The 16521-nt window shown below is 43.1% G+C and overlaps 1 protein-coding gene across 5 annotated transcripts in view; it reads left to right on the top strand.

Annotated features, from left to right (window-relative positions):
* Nucleotides 1-16521, top strand: part of PTPRF (protein tyrosine phosphatase receptor type F) — a 570835-nt gene that overhangs the window by 221908 nt on the left and 332406 nt on the right. For all 5 annotated transcript variants that reach the window (XM_054037699.1, XM_054037700.1, XM_054037697.1 and 2 more), the window contains one exon: nt 5873-6032. In XM_054037699.1, the coding sequence (XP_053893674.1) occupies nt 5951-6032 (82 nt within the window). In that variant the 5' untranslated portion in view covers nt 5873-5950. The remainder of the gene's footprint in view (nt 1-5872; nt 6033-16521) is intronic.

The following is a 16521-nucleotide window of genomic DNA, read 5'->3' as shown; positions in this document are numbered from 1 at the left end:
CCAGCCATAAGTAGTCCAAAAGTTCAGCTGTTTAGGTTCTATAGTGACCACCAACCTCTCACTGGATGAAGAACTAAATGTTCACATTGGAAAGGCTGCCACCACCTTTAATAGACTAACTAAAATTGCATGGAACAACTCAGATCTTGCCATCAAGACCAAAATGCCAGTATACCAAGCCTCCATCCTGAGCACTCATGTACGGTGGGGAAACATGGACAACTTATGCTCATCAGGAGAAAAGATTAAACAGTTTCCACCTACATTGTTTACGCTGCATGCTCAACACTAAATGGCAGGATACAGTCACTAACACAGAGATGCTTCAAAAGGCAAATTTACCAAGTGTGACAGCCCTGCTAAAGCAAAGACAACTGCGCTGGCTGGGCCATCTGAGTCGGTTGGAAGATGGACGCATGCCCAATGACATGGTATACGGGGAGCTAATAGAGGGAACAAGAACAACAGGGCGTCCCAAGCTTCCCTATAAAAACACATGTTAGCGAGAGATGAAGGAATTTGGAATTGATCCTGACCAATGGGAAATCTTGACAAGTGATTGTAACAAGTGGTGCCATCATCTCCATCAGGGTATGAGAGTCCATGACAGGAGCTGGCTCCTACAGCTTGGAGAGAAAAGCCCACAGGAAGTAAGCAGCTCCCAAACACACTAGATACGTTTGCAATAACTGCCAGAGATCGTGTACCTCTCGGATTGGACTATTCAGTCACATGAGACATTGCAAACCATCTACATCATAGGCTGCAATTCCCATTGTCTCTCGCAGACGAAAAGATGCCAACACAAACGTATGTTTGGGAATTTGTCACTTGTAGTGCCATGGAAGCTTCTTGAGAGCCTGTTGGCAGAGGGAAGAGGAGACAATACCACAATTCCTGTGTCTCTGTCTGCTGTTGCAATATAGGGACCCATCAGTATGTTTTTGAGTATACACAGGAGCTAATTCAGGAAGTGACAGTAGCTGAGGCTACTAAGTATTATTAACTACAATATAATTAGATTCCACAGGCCAGATTAGGTATCAACATGTGACAGTGAGACTAAACTTCAGAAAGGGCAATTTAAATACAATGAAGTTAGTCAGAAAGCTCTAAAATTAAAAGTAAAGGGAATAAAATCCTTGGAGGTGTCATGAAAACGGTAATAGAGTCTCAAAAGTGATGCTTTTGACAGCTGTAGCCTCTTCTGCAGGTGTCGAAGGAATATTTTCTTTCTTTCAGTTTGGGGCTAGTGTACGCAGTGGGTAATGCACACTACAGAGGTGTGAATTCTAAAGCGCACATTAATTGGTCTACGTAGGCCCTGTTTGTGCGCACTAAATGTTTTTTATGTGCTTTAATGCATTGCGGTCTCCTACATCTGACCTGCAGGGAGTTGATTGGGATATTCAGCTTAAACTTCCCTTTGCTCTGTTCATTCTGTTCGCCAAAGGTGTACAGCCGTGAGTAACCATAAACTTCCTTTCCCTCCATGATGTCGATACACTACACATACTTACAGATGGTTATCAGATTCCTTCTCTCCTTTTAGCCAAGCTGTATGATACTTGCCGCTTGTCTTGTATGTCAGTCCCTTCAGCTCCTTAAACATTTTGTTGGTCAGTTCTCTCCAGGTTGTTTTGTATTTATAGTTTTGAACTGATGTTCTAGACATGGTCTCACCTTGGTCTGTGAAGTGATATCTTTGCACATGCAGCAGTGTCATATTGGCTTTTTTACCTCTGTATTGTATTGCAAGCTCATATCCAGTTTCACCCTAAATCTCTCTTGGTATCACAGCCTCCCAAATAGCTCTCCCATTGCTTATCTTTCAGATATGCCCTATAGTTTGCATCTAGCAGTATCACCAGACTGAGTCTTGTCCATATTGCTACACTAGTGCCTTTGTATTCTATTCCTTGCCCCCTCAAAAAACAAAACAAAAACACACTGTGCTAAAAATATGTTACGGCTGCAAAGTGAAACATTCACAAGCAAGTCAGGAACTGCCTACACAACTTTACTTCTGCTGCTTTGTGTATATGCATTATGATAGTCTTTAATTAACCCGGTTCCATATGTTTTCCATTCCTCCGTCAGTACGCAGATTAGCTGATTAGCACTGGATGAAGCCGCTGATCTATACTGATTATTATCCTCGCTGTTAATGAAGTAGCCTGCTTCATTCGCTGCTTACCATCCTACTTTTGCACCTGCTTTGCTTGGTCAGTTTTATGTTGTTTGTTCAGTACCCTGAAGTGCTATGGACACTTCTCTCCATTCTGACGAGTCAGTGTCTTCCTCAGGATCCGTAGGCCATGCAGAGTCTCCTCCTGGATATTATGTACAATGCAAAGGGGGTCCCATTATACTGCACATGCAGCATGTTTGGAAACAGCAGGGAGATCTTGGGATTGGGTTTGGACAGTGTTTAGTTCACATCTCCCGATCTGCATATGTGGGCTCAAGTTTCAGAGCATTTTATACTTTTCCATCATTAAAAAGCAGATCCCCTTTGTTCTGTCTGGCTTTATGAAAAATTGTTCCTTGTCTCCTATGTCAGATAGCAACACAATTGATGTTCTGGAGTTAACTTCCTGCTCAGAAAAGTTTCTGGAGGGAATCCCATCACATTTCTCAACAAAGATGGGATTGTTTTTATCTTGTGATCATAAGCAAAACTGGATCTGGCAGTTCTTCCCCTGCAGAAATCTTTGATTCAAATATCCCTTGTCCTCACTTGATTTTCAAATTGTTCCAAGCATCTCTTCCTAAGAAGCTTAATTTTAATAAGTGTTTTTTTGTGAGAGTCTCTTGTTCCTCCGCTAGTTTCTTTGAGACTTCTCATCCAGCTCTTCAGTGAGCTGCTCATTGCTGGTGACCCACTTATTTCATTTATTAGAAGTTCATGGAGGACTTGAGCTATTCAATGCTGGTTATGATTTCTCTCGATTTTAGAGTTAACCTTCTCCCAACAGAGCTGGCTTGCTCCCTATATTGCCCAGCACTGTATGAACCATTGATACGCTTGACTTTGTTTTAAACTAGTCCAACTTTTCTTGCTTGTTTACTGTGTCTGTTGTGTTTTCTTATCAGATTTTTAGGTTTTCTTCCAAATTACAGATAAAAGGGGTACTTGGCACCCTAAAAATTCAATGCTTTTTTTCTTTTTGAGAATGCTAAACTCAGAGCTGTTTACATAGAGCCTGTTGTCCATGATGCTTAGCCCCACTCTTTTTGGATTTCATGTTTTAGATTTTGTAGTTCTGTTCGTGTCACATGAGGAAATGGCAATGGGAATCTGTGAAGGAACTTTCCCTGTAGTATCTTTGCTCACAGATGCTAGCTTAGTAGTGGGATGCTAGCCTAAAGAAGTGAGGTTAAGAGAGGGATAGGAAAGAGGAGGGGAGTGAGGTCATTTGGTACATGGGAGACTGTGCTGTGTAAGGGACAGCAGCCAGGGGAAAGGCATGGGATTGTGAGCAGGAGATGACAAAAGAAACAATAAGGCTAACAGTCAGCAGATCACAGAGCATTAATTCACCTTGATTTGTGCTGCCTAACATTTGTCCCTGCATTGAGCCTGTATGTTCTTGCTTAGTTCAATATCAAACATATCTCACTTGGTTTTTAGATAATTTTCTTCTGATGCCACTCTTGCACCAAAGGGAAGAGATCCTCTAACAGTCTTGGTTCAGGATTTTTTCCCCTGCCAGCTGTTCTGGTATGGGTAACATCTGCCTCCGAAGGGTTAATTGTGCTTAACCTGACTTCCTATCACATTGCATCAAATACTAGGTTGTCTGGTTGGGGAGAGCTGTTTGCTTCTAAAAATGGAAGAGCTGAACCATATAAATAGAGGCCCTTTTCATGTTTTCAATTTCAAAACAGAATGACAGTTACTTAGATTTATAAAAAATTAAAGCATTCCAATTTAGAGGGTTTTAAATATTGTATGTAGGCAGTTTTTCCAGATACACTGCAACAATGGAGAGAGAGAGAAGAGGATTCTTCCTATTGAGGGACAAGGAAAGACTATGGGGTTTTATTAGCCAGGGAGCAATGGGGGGATTGGGATGGATAAGAACAATTTTGCCTAAGAAATTTGGTTTCTCTTAACCCAGATGGTAAATTAGTTTAAGGGAGTGAACAGTTGTAAAAAGAGCAAGTCTATAAAATACCTTATGGGACAACTGATAATTTATCACTTTCTTATGTTGCGATTTATCCCCAGCTCATGGGCCTGAGAAGTCCTAAATCTGTCAAATCTGAGACCAGAGCACATCTGAATTAGTTTGCTGAAGAGAGACCGATCTATTCTCTTAGTTGGGGTTTCTCTGTAAGTGCTCTCTGAATGAGGAACGTAAGACACCATGCTGCTCTTCACCTGACTTCTGAGCAATGTCTGGTGCAGACAGACCTGAGCCAACACTCTTCAAAAATGACTCATTCAAAAGTTAGTCTGGTAAATATCCAAGCTGCCTTCTAAGCTAGTTGTAAGCCACATGCTCTGCCCTGATCAGAGGTGGAATTTGACACAAAATATTAGTTTTGGCACAGTAATTTTGAATACTTGGCGCTTTTTGTGGGGAGAGCAGCCCTCTTACGGTTCTATTGCTGACGAGTCAAATGGAATAGTGCTGCTGAAAGTGTGCTGCAGAAGGTTCTCGCTTTATCAGGTTGAATAAGTTAACAGCACATGCAGAAGTTAGAGGCATAATCTTCACTGTTAGTCCAGGCACTCATTCTCATTCCCTGGTGCTGTTCATATTTACAGATCTGTTTAACACTGGGCAAACCAATTGGGGCTTGAATTGAGTTTCCTATTGGAATAAAGTTGATCCTGTTGGTAATGATACAACTATCTGTCTCTGTCTCTGCAGAACGGCACATTTAATGGTGTTTTCAGTAACTCTTTCGCAGGAGACAAATGAGGATTTAGGGGTTAGATACCAGCAAGAAGAGAATTGGATGTCAGGCTGTTATGAAGGGCATTTCTTTCAGCATGCAGAATCCTGCCTCTGAGCATAGTTGGATTTATTTTTGGATAGCGATAATAGAATCAGGGATGGAATAATCAGTATTCTCTCTGTATCTAGTTCAGAACTAGGTTATTGTGTAAAGTACCTTCAGATGTCTTGGCTGTAGAAGGCACTACATAGATAAAATTTCCTTTGTATTGTATGACGATATAACATGTGAAGAGATTTACTGTATAATACAGTAATAGAGGGAAGAAGAAACCCCACTGACTGTTAGATAGTATGATAAGATGTAAATATTTGCCTTGTTGGATTCTCCTGAGATTTTGCTGAGCATCATCGTTGCTGCCATTGTCTGAACACTGTTTTTGTCAGAAGGTAACGTTCCTAAAATGCAATGCTTATCGTCCCCGTCAAAAGTTTTTATGATATCTGTGAATCTCAGAAAAAGGTTAAAAAACAAACACAAAGACAAAACAACAAATCCCAAAAGGAAGAACAGCCAAAATCTTTGTCCCCAGACCTAGGACTTGAGCCCTTCTCTGAAATGCATGTGACCAGCAAAGAGTGCTGTGAGTAGTGTCATGTGTGATAAGTGATCTCCCCAGTGCCCCACTTTCCTTCCAGAATGCCAATAATCTACATGCAGTGCTTCAAAACGGGGCCCAGGAACATACTAACCAGGTGTGTAACCTGGACATGTCTCATGCCACAGAGGCACCATTGGCACAGAGTTGTTAAAGTAGGAAAGATGGTTAAACCCATGTAAAAAAAATCTGGGCTTATGAGATGTATATTTATTTGCGATGAAATACTGGGGCACCATGGTCTAATTTTACTGTCTTGTCCTTGAGATTTGATCCATTTTCTCCTATTCTCTTTGTTTGTAGGAATAAGTCTGCATTTCTTAATGCTGGATGTACTGGCCACTTGCTTCAGACTAAGGAGGACTGGCTCTGCTTTGGAATATGGTGCCTAGCTTCTGTGTCCCAGTATTCATTGTGCCAGCAGTAGTTCTGTGCTGCTTGATGCCTTCAACGGAGGCAGACAGTAAGTAACATTCAGACTGTAACTTTCTAAAACCTCAGAAACATTAAATATTTTTCTTCCATGAAATATTCACCCGCTTGGCTAAGGTATGTGCCAAGAGAGAAATGGAAAAGTAACCCTAATAGTCTTTTGTTTCCAATGCGATTCAACAGTACATGCCTGGGAAGGACAAAATAAAATCTTGTCCTTTTCTGTGGCTTTGAAAAACAAACTGTCAATAAAAGTCATGTGGTATTGGGGGAGCAATATGTCTAATGACTGTCAGTTCGAAACCTTAGATTTGATTCTTATCAGCTATAGTGGACTAAACACAGCTTTGTACTGGGGGGAGGAGGTGCTACGGTGCACAGGGAATTTCCATTACTTTATTTTCCCCATTCTTTTATTCATTTTATTGACCCTCAAAACCTCCATGCTGCAGCTGAAGGCTACCAGTCAGATGGTTGCATGGATACTGATAAATTGGAGAGGTTTCTGAAAAGACCTATGAGAAGGATTGGAAAACATGCCTTATGGTGAGAGACTCAGAAGCTCAATCTAGTTAACAAAGAGAAGGTTAAGAGGTGACTTGTTCACAGTTCATAAGTACCAACAGGGGGAATAGAAATTTAATAGGGGGTTCTTCGGTGTAGCAGAGAACGGTCTAACATGATCCAATGGCTGGAATTTGAAGCTAGACAAATTCAGACTGGAAAAAAGGTATAAATTTTTTAACAATGGGGATAATTGTACACTGGAACAATGTACCAAGGGTCGTGGTGGTTTCTCCAGCACTGACAATTTTTAAATCAAGATTGGATTTTTTTTTTTTTTAAAGATCTGCTCTAGTTCAAAAGGAATTTTTTTGGGGCAGTTCTGGCTGGGATGATTTAGTTGGGGATTGGTCCTGCTTTGAGCAGGGGGTTGGACTAGATGACCTCCTGAGGTCCCTTCCAACCCTGGTAGGCTATGATTCTATGATTGCAGCCTGTGTTATATGAAGAGGGAGGAGGGGGAGACTAGATGATCGCAATGGTCCCTTCTGGCCTTGGAATTTTTTGAATGGGTGGGAGCTGCTGGAGATTGAGGAGGTGGCCCTGCTGTAGCACTTCTAGACTCACATGTCAGTAGAGTGAAGGTAAAATATTTCAGTATGTTGCTGCCTTGTTTTTAACCTGTATCAACCAACACTATGCTTGAAATGTTCTGCAGCCCTCATACCCACCATGCTTAGCCCAGTACAGGAGAGAAATTAAAAAAGCAGGGCTGTCGATTAACTCAAAAAAATTAATTATGATTAAAAAAATTAATCACGATTAATTGCAGTTTTAACCACACTGTTAAACAATAGAATTCCAATTTAAATTTATTAAATATTTGTGGATGTTTTTCTATATTTTCAAATATATGGATTTCATTTACAACACAGACTACAAAGTGTACAGTGCTGACTTTATATTATTTTTATTACAAATATTTGCACTGTAAAAATGATCAACTAAAGAAATAGTATTTTTCAATTCACCTCATACAAGTACTGTAGTGCAATCTCTTTATTATAAAAGTGCAACTTACAAATGTAGATTTTGTTTGTTACATAACTGCACTCAAAAACAAAACAATGTAAAACTTTATAACCTACAAGTCCACTCTGTCCTACTTCTTGTTCAGCCAGTTGCTAAGAAATTGGAGAGGGTCCAGAGAAGAGCAACAAGAATGATTAAAGGTCTAGAGAACATGACCTATGAAGGAAGGCTGAAAGAATTGGGTTTGTTTAGTTTGGAAAAGAGAAGACTGAGAGGGACATGATAGTAGTTTTCAGGTATCTAAAAGGGTGTCATAAGGAGGAGGGAGAAAACTTGTTCACCTTAGCCTCTAAGGATAGAGCAAGAAGCAATGGGCTTAAACTGCAGCAAGGGAGATCTAGGTTGGACATTAGGAAAAAGTTCCTAACTGTCAGGATGGTTAAACACTGGAATAAATTGCCTAGGGAGGTTGTGGAATCTCCATCTCTGGAGATATTTAAGAGGAGGTTAGATAAATGTCTATCAGGGATGGTCTAGACAGTATTTGGTCCTGCCATGCGGGCAGGGGACTGGACTTGATGACCTCTCGAGGTCCCTTCCAGTCCTAGAATCTATGAATAACGCTCGTTAAAATAATAATGCGTTAATTAAATTTTGACTGAACTCCTTAGGGGAGAATTGTATGTCTCCTGCTCTGTTTTACCCACATTCTGCCATGTATTTCATGTTTTAGCAGTCTCAGATGATGAGCCAGCACATGTTGTTTGTTTTAAGAACACTTTCACTGCAGATTTGACAAAACACAAAGAAGGTACCAATGTGAGATTTCTAAAAATAGCTACAGCACTTGACTAAAGGTTTAAGAATCTGAAGTGCCTTCCAAAATCTGAGAGGGGTGCGGTGTGGAGCTTGCTTTCAGAAGTCTTAAAAGAGCAACATTCTGGTGCGGAAGCTACAGAACCTGAACCACCAAAAAAAGAAAACCTTCTTCTGGTGGCATCTGACTATAAAAGTGAACATGCGTCGGTCTGCAATGCTTTGAATCGTTATCAAGCAGAACCTGTCATCTTATGTTTATAAGAAGCACACGGGATCTTTTTTAGGGGAAAAGGCAATATGCATTTATTGGAAATACAACAATTAGCATATGCATTCAATCACACACATGCTGTCCAGAAGTTGATGTTATAGTTACCAGTCCAGAGTCTGGATCAATCTGGTGCCCAGCTAGGTTGATCACAGGCAGGGCCGGCTTTAGGCCGATTCAGCCGATTCGGCTGAATTGGGCCCCGCGCCAAGAGGGCCCCGCGCTGCAGCTGTTCACCCCGCCCACTTCCCCCTCCTCCCCTGCCCTGCACGCCCCGCCCCCTCCCCTGCTTCCCGCGAATCAGAGATTCGCGGGAAGTCTGAGACTAAGCAGCAGGGGCGGGCCAGCCGGCAGCATGAGGTAAGCTGGGGTGGGGGCGGGAGAAGGGCTCCGGGGAGGCGCGGCCCGTTCCTGCAGGCCCCAGCACGGCCCCCGTGGCCCGGCTCCGGCCCGGTCCCCGCGGCTCGGGCCCCCCCATCCTCCCCCACGGCTCGGCTCGGGGCCCCCCCGGCCCCCCTGCGGCACGGCTGGGCTCGGGGCCCCTCCGGCGGCGCGGCTCGGCTCGGGGCCCCCTGCGGCGCGGCGTGGCGGGGCCCCCCCGGCCCCCCTGCGGCGCGGCTGGGCTCGGGGCCCCCCCCGGCCCCCCTGCGGCGCGGCTGGGCTCGGGGCCCCCCCGTCCCCCCTGCGGCGCGGCTCGGCTCGGGTCCCCCCCGGCGGCGCGGCTGGGCTCGGGGCCCCCCCGGCCCCCCAGCGGCTCGGCTCGGGTCCTGGGGGCGGGGCTTGCAGCAAGCCCCGCCCCCAGGAATCGGGCCCCGCTCTTGCTAAAGCCGGCCCTGATCACAGGTAGGGAGGAGCCAGGTTCTGTCAGTCACGATACAATGCTTCGGGGAAGTCTTGGCAGGACAAACTCAAAGTTTCATGGCAAAGCAGCCTGTTTATATAGTGATTTTCCTTCATTGGGACCAATGCGTTTTGCACCATCATGCTGTAATCAATTGTCATTTGACGAGTGCTTGTTTTCTTAAATTGTTCTTCTTGTCCTTTATTTTGTTCTTTTATTAGTTTTTTAGGGAGTTACCCCATGCTGGTTTTGAGTACAGCTATTTTGTCCTCATTGATGGGTGTGCCTGCCACATCTTTTAGAGTCGTCAGTCTGCCCTCCTCTGACATCTCAATAGGGGCGTATTGCAATCTCCTTCTGGCACCTTTACGACCGTTCTCCATTCCTTCCTAGAACATCTGGTCCGGTGATGGCCTTCACACTTATTTTCTAACATGCACATTCCTCATTCACACACACAGCATTTGAACAGAAACATCAAATTGCAATGCAAGAAAAAACAATCATTGTATTCTTTTATTTATTTTAAAATGCTAAACCTACAACAAAGTGGTGACCCTAAAAGGTCTGTCACTGCCTTGAAATCACAAAATTCAGACAGAAAATTCTGGCTAATGCATCATTCCCAATGGCACACTAGGCCATTCCTTTATGCTTTCAGAAAGGGTGGTTGGCAGAATATAATCAAATCATACATCAGTACATTTAATACATGCTACACCACATTCTTTATCCTTCTTTTGAAATTATACAAAATACAGACATAAAATCCTACTACTACATTCATAAGCATGGATGCATGTCCTCTGGAATGGTGGTTGAGGATGAAAGGACTTATGAATCTTTAGTGCATGTGGCATGTAATTATCTTGCGACGCCGGCTACAACAGTGCCATGCGAATGACATTGTAAACAAGAAGCGGGCAGTATTATTGCCCGGAAATGTAAACAAACTTGTTTGAGCGATTGGCTGAACAAGTAGGACTGAGAGGACTTGTAGACTCTAAAGTTTTACATTGTTTTATTTTTGAATGCAGTTATTTTTTGTACATAATTCTACATTTGTAAGTTCAATTTTCATGATAAAGAGATTGCACTGCAGTACTTGTATGAGGTGAATTGAAAAATACTATTTCTTTTGTATTTTACAGCACAGATATTTGTAATAAAAATAAATATAAAGTGAGCACTATACACTTTGTATTCTGTGATGTAATTGAAATCAATAGATTTGAAAACATCCAAAAATATTTAAATGAATGGTGTTCTGTTATTGTTTAACAGTGTGATTCATCACACAATTAATTGTGCTTAATTTTTTTAATCGCTTGACAGCCCTAGAAAAAAGCTATGAAAAGAAAGTTTGTGGAGAGTGGGGAGAGGAGAGGAGAAACTTGGCTAACTGGGCTGCTGAAAATGCGTTCCAGGAGTGCGCTAGTGAATGCATTGCGCATAATGCAGAAAGCTCTGCAGGCTCGTTTTTCAGCCTTGCTTTTCATGACCCTGCTTGGGCAGCCATCTGTATTAGCTAGGCCTAGCCGCAGGTATTTGCGGGGCCATGTCTAAGGTAAGACAGGTTCCCTCCCCCCTCATTTCCCTGTACACATGGCAGGTGCTAAGTTACCACCTTCCTCTCTGCTTCTTTTTCTGGACTGGGGTGACTTTCCCTCCCACACATTTTTGTTGCGAAACTTCAAGACTGCTGGTATTCTCCTTCACACGAAGCAGAAAGGAGAAGTCAGAACCCAGATTTCTGAGCAGGGGAGATACGGATAATTAAGGAGTTCAGTCTCTGATACAGTTGTCGGGCACCAGAGTTGGATGGGATAGCGGATGGGGAATAGGAATGGTGCTCTGGCTGGCAGCTGTATGTGTGTGCATGACATGAGTGGGAACTTGTGTCTCCACATAGCTCCTGGCTGCCACTGATACCTGTCAGAAGCTTGTTTTTTTTTTTTTTTTTTCAGAAAGCCTCAGCACCCAGAAATCTCACTGAAACCAATGGGAGCTGCAGTACTTTTTGAAAATCAGGCGGATTCTCAGTTTTTCTTGGAAATTAGAAAGTCAAGGTTGGCGGTAGATGGCTGAGACGTGCTTCCAGTGCAGCTTGTTATAATAGTTAGCTGCTTCTCACACAATTTTTACTTTGTCATCAGATTTGTAATTAAGCTACAATTTTACAAACACTAGAGGAAGTCACTGTGGAGCTTGGTGAGAGCCTGGATGGGAGGGAGGGAGGGAGGGATCGAAAGCTTTTAAGCTTGACTGAAGGGGAGGCAGTGGGCTCCGAGGGGATGGAAGTAAGATGCGAGACGTGTAAGGGGGAATAGGAGGAAAGATGAGAAATTAATATTTGCCAGCAATAGCACTTCTACGCAGCTGGTGGGTTAATGAAATCTCTTTCAGAGCCTCTCTGACTGGGTCACGACTACAGCTGGGGGAATGGTCGTTATGCCACAGCTGTCCCCTTCCTCAGGTTCTCCTGACTGGTGTTGACTGTAAACTTTTAATTCACCTCATCTGATATAAATAGTTCTTACCCTGTTTTGGAGTCAAGAGAGAACAAGAGGATGCAAGCTTTATCCTCTTAAGGTATGAAGGATCCTAATAGTTAATGATCCTGCTCTTCTCCTAGACAGAACAAGGGGCATTGCTCCATCGGATACAAAAGCAGAAGGAGTCCAAGGTAGTTCAGGACACTTCATGTTTAAATTGACCAAAATTGGCCCTGCTTCACAGCCCCCATTCCAAATACTGATGTTTAAGGTGTGAAGCGCTGCCTCTTGGGAGGTAAGCAAGTCTTTTTCTCAGGCTCTGAGTGATTGAATTACTTCTTCCTGATATGGAAGGCAAATTTGTAGAGCTGTGACCTGGATGATCCTGCACCCTCGAGAATAGGCACAGATTAACCAAGAGCTTCTGTGGAGGTGCAGTTTGACCCCAGTATGTGGCTTTAAATTCCTATTCTTCCTTTATCCCTCCCCACTGGCTCTCTTTTGAATAACAGGGTGGAACTGTTCAAAACAAATTGGTCTGGATCGCAGCAGATGGGGAACAGAAAGGAAGGAAGTGCCTCAGCTGCCAGTGGCAGGAGTAAAAAAAAAGTGACAGTTTCATTTTTCCTTTCTCTCTGACGGACAGGCAGGTTGGGAGCAATTAGACTTCCAATTAAGGGATGACTTATCTGGAGATGGAAACTGTGTTTTGTAGAAAGGGACATTGCAGCCAAGGCCGAATACATGGGTGTGTGTAACCTTGGGATAGCCTCGTTCCAGAGGAGAAAGCTGGAGCGTGAGGTAAAGAATGAGAACCCCTGTCATAGGATTTGGAGCTGGGCTGACGCATACATTGGTGAGAAGTGACCTCTAGATCACCGTGGCTGTTCCTTCTCCCTGTTGGAAAGCCATTTTGGAGGGTGCTACGGGGGTGTCAGGATCAATTCATATCTGTTGAGTGCTCTAAGTTCCTCTGATAAAAAGTGACAGAACAGGGAAAATATGACTATTATTGTTTCTAGATTCCCTAGACTCGGAAAATAATTGAGGGTAAAGGGGACAGCTGTGTCGTGTATCTGATGCCCTGCTTTGTGCTCAAGAGCCCACACATAAGCTGGGTTTCCCTACTTTCTAAGTCTGTTATTGTTGTCACAACAGATTTTAGTGCTGCAGCTGTTACTTTTTGACAATTAGGCAACTGTCATATAGTGAGACATTGAAGGGTGAGATAAAACAGGTTGAATATGCACTACATAGTAGTGCAGGGAATTTACTAGATTGACTTGCTTGGAATTGAGTTCACAGAAGCTGGAAGTAAAGGTAGTGCTGAAGAACTGGAGGATAATACAAAGGTTGAACATATGTCACTGTTTTAGAAAAGAGGTTCGATTGTGGGTTCTGCACTGTAAGGGGAACAGAGTCAAGAGCATCACAAACCTTTCTGGTGAGTTACCACCAGGGATAGGTGAGCATAAGGGTGGGTGGGTGGATATTAGATATACGTATAGTGCTAGTTTGGCAGAAAGTACTTTCAAAAACCTCCTATTGCTTTTGCAGACTGCTGTGGAGAAATTATTAAATTTTCTCTGTGATCTGACTGTGTTTCTGTCAGGGTGACCCTAATTCCATTAGAGTAGCTTGGAGCTGATTCAGGATGATTGTTTTACACTTTCTCCGTCAGCTTGCTCATGTTTTTCTTTTATGCACTCTCTCTGCTTCCCCTTCTGTTAGCTCTCAACTATACCACGGAAAAATGGCTTTGCAGATTTCATTTAACGTTCAGTTCAATTGTCAAGGAAAAGATGCTCTTTTCGGGCCTTTGGAATATGTTGCTTGCTTTAATAAAAAAAAAAAAAAAAATCTTTTCTACCAAAATATGTGGAGTCCAGGGAAAAGAAATCAATACTTTCAGCAGAGGCCATCATCACTCTTTCTTTAAATTAGGCTTTGTGTTTGACATCCTGGGCATGGCTTCCATTAACCGAGGGGCGGACGAAGTGACCCAGCAGAGGTCTTTTCTAACCACATATGTCTTGAATTATCTCAGGCAGAATTTCAAAGGATTTAAAGAAGAAAGCTTCTTCAAAAGTGACCTTGTAAGGTGGAAGAGCTAAGGCAGGGCATATGTCAACTGAGGTGTGAATGTGATATGTGGCAAATATCCAATTAACTATTTTGATGTCTAAAGATTTTGGATAAACTTCATCTTTATTTATTTATGGGAAGGCCAGAGTAAGTAATTGGCCAGTAGTGAGCTTGTGCTAATAATGGCATAGCGTTTGGCATCGCAGCAGTGAAAACTGGGAATGGACTGAGAAAATAGGTGCTGACTTTTTGTGTCAACAGGCCTCTGTCCCTGTGAGGATCTCTCTATAGAACAATGGACAGACACATATATCAAATGTGGCCTTCTACAAGTGGCCACATTATTTGGATCTTAACTTGGGTCAAGAACAGGAAACCAAAGATGATGGGAAGATGATAAAGAATTGCTAGTATTGCTAAAGCCTGAGAAATGAAAAAGTACTGGTGCCATTTGTAGACGTTTGACACAAAGCGAGCTCTGTCTCACTGAGGAGATTTTACATTGGGATATAAAATACTATGTCTTGAAGCTTTGGCAGGGGAGAAAACTGGAGCCTTTTTACTATATCCCCTTAAACTTTCACTCTAGTGCTGCCTTTTTGCCCTCCTTGCTCTAACTTTCTGGGACCCATCAGTGAACCCGACTGATCTTGACTCCTTGATTCAGCAGTGCCTTCTCAGGCTTTCAACTGCTTGACTGGTGGAGACTCAGCAACTGATCAGCCACAAAGATAACTGGTGCAGGCCGCCTTTGAGGGAAAGCTGTCTCCTCTGGGAGAGAAAGGCACTTGCAGAGTCAAGTGGAGAGACCCGAAGATGAAGTTTTGAACCCAAGACTTATCCTTTACCTTTTCCTGTTTCTTTATTCCTTGTTTTTTTTTATGTCCCTAAAATGATGTGTTTGACTGTTTTGTGTGGTTTTTATAAGGTATGATCCAGATACCAGTGTGTTTTACATTGCAAGTAGTTAAGTAAATGTTCGGGTACTTTTCTACAACTGTTAACCATGTTATCTTTGGGTAGCTTAACCATCTTCACCAACAAAGGTCATGAGCAAAGTTTTAAAATATTCTTTAGGGGAATAAACAGTCTTTGAGTTACACCAAATGCCGTGTGACCTGGATTGTTTGGGCTAGCACAATTAACACATTAAACCTCCGACATTTGTCCCTTCAATCCCAGTGACCCATGACATTCTCCAGTCACCCTAAGGAGATGGATGCTACCTTGAGACTGGACAGCCATTGATAACCAAGCCCCTTGTTGCTCTGTCATGTACACAATCTCCTGTGACAGCTTGTTTGGGTAGCTACTGTGGCTTCTAAAGCAGCAGTCCACTGATCAATTAATCTTTCCTTTGCTTTTTTTCTCATAAACCCATTTACAACATCATTCAGTGTATTTTGTGTCAAACTCTTTTCCTCCTGGTTTGTCAAACCTCCAACCTCCCAGGGTTCAGGGTCCTCTTATGGACACGCATGTTTACTAGTGTTCACAGGAGAGCCAACCCAAACAGAAAAACAAACAAACAAAAAAACCACCAACACCAAGACATAAGCTGTTCCTTCTGCTGGGCTTCCCAGTGCATCTGTCTTCTCAGTTTCTGACTGAGACTCGAAGCTCCTTGGACAGGGACTCTGTATTTTGTGTCCCATACAACGCTGACGACATCAGCAACAATTAATAAATAACGACAGGGGTACAGTGATTTCAGTGATGAATGTGGGATGGGAACGGTCTCTACCCTGCCTTTTCAGGGAAAGGAGTGGAGGCTTAAAGTCCTCATTTTTGAGAGGATCAGTTGTGTCCTCCTTGGCGGGGCTGCTTTGGAAAGAGATCAGTAAAGCTTCTCTTTAAAATGTTATCTTCAGCATAGAGCCATACATTTTAAGCCCCAAAGGGACCGTTATGATCTGCTAGCCTGACCTCCTGCATAACACAGGCTGTATGATTTCCTTCAATAATTTCTGCATCTAGTTTAACAATTTGGAGTTGAGCTAGATGCAGGGGTTCTCATACTCCATTACATGCCACCCCCTTCTGACAATAAAAATTACTACATGACCCCAGGAGCTGGGACCGAAGCCTGAGCCCTCCCTGGATTGGGGGGTGGGGGGAAGGTGCTGAAGCCCAAGGGCTTCAGCCCCAGATGGGGGGCCTGTAACCCGAGTCCCAAAACACAGGGCTGAAACCCTCAAACTTTGGCTTCGGACGGTGGGGCTCAAGCTTTGGCTTTGGCCCTCAGCCCCAGCAAGTCTAAACCAGCCTTGGCAACCCCATTAAAATGGGGTCATGAGTTTGAGAACTGCTGAGCTAGAACATATCTTTTAGAAAGATGTCTAGTCTTGATTTAAAGGCTCCAAGTGATGGAAAATTTACCTACATCCCTTGGTGGTCTGTTACAATGGTTAATTACCATCCTTACTATTAAAAATTTTCATCTTATTTCCAATTTGATTGTTACTGATTTTCGGCT

This window comes from Malaclemys terrapin, chromosome 8 (assembly GCF_027887155.1).
Source record: "Malaclemys terrapin pileata isolate rMalTer1 chromosome 8, rMalTer1.hap1, whole genome shotgun sequence".
Classification (NCBI taxonomy): Eukaryota; Metazoa; Chordata; order Testudines; family Emydidae; genus Malaclemys; species Malaclemys terrapin.
This window is presented reverse-complemented; position numbering and strand designations above follow the sequence as displayed.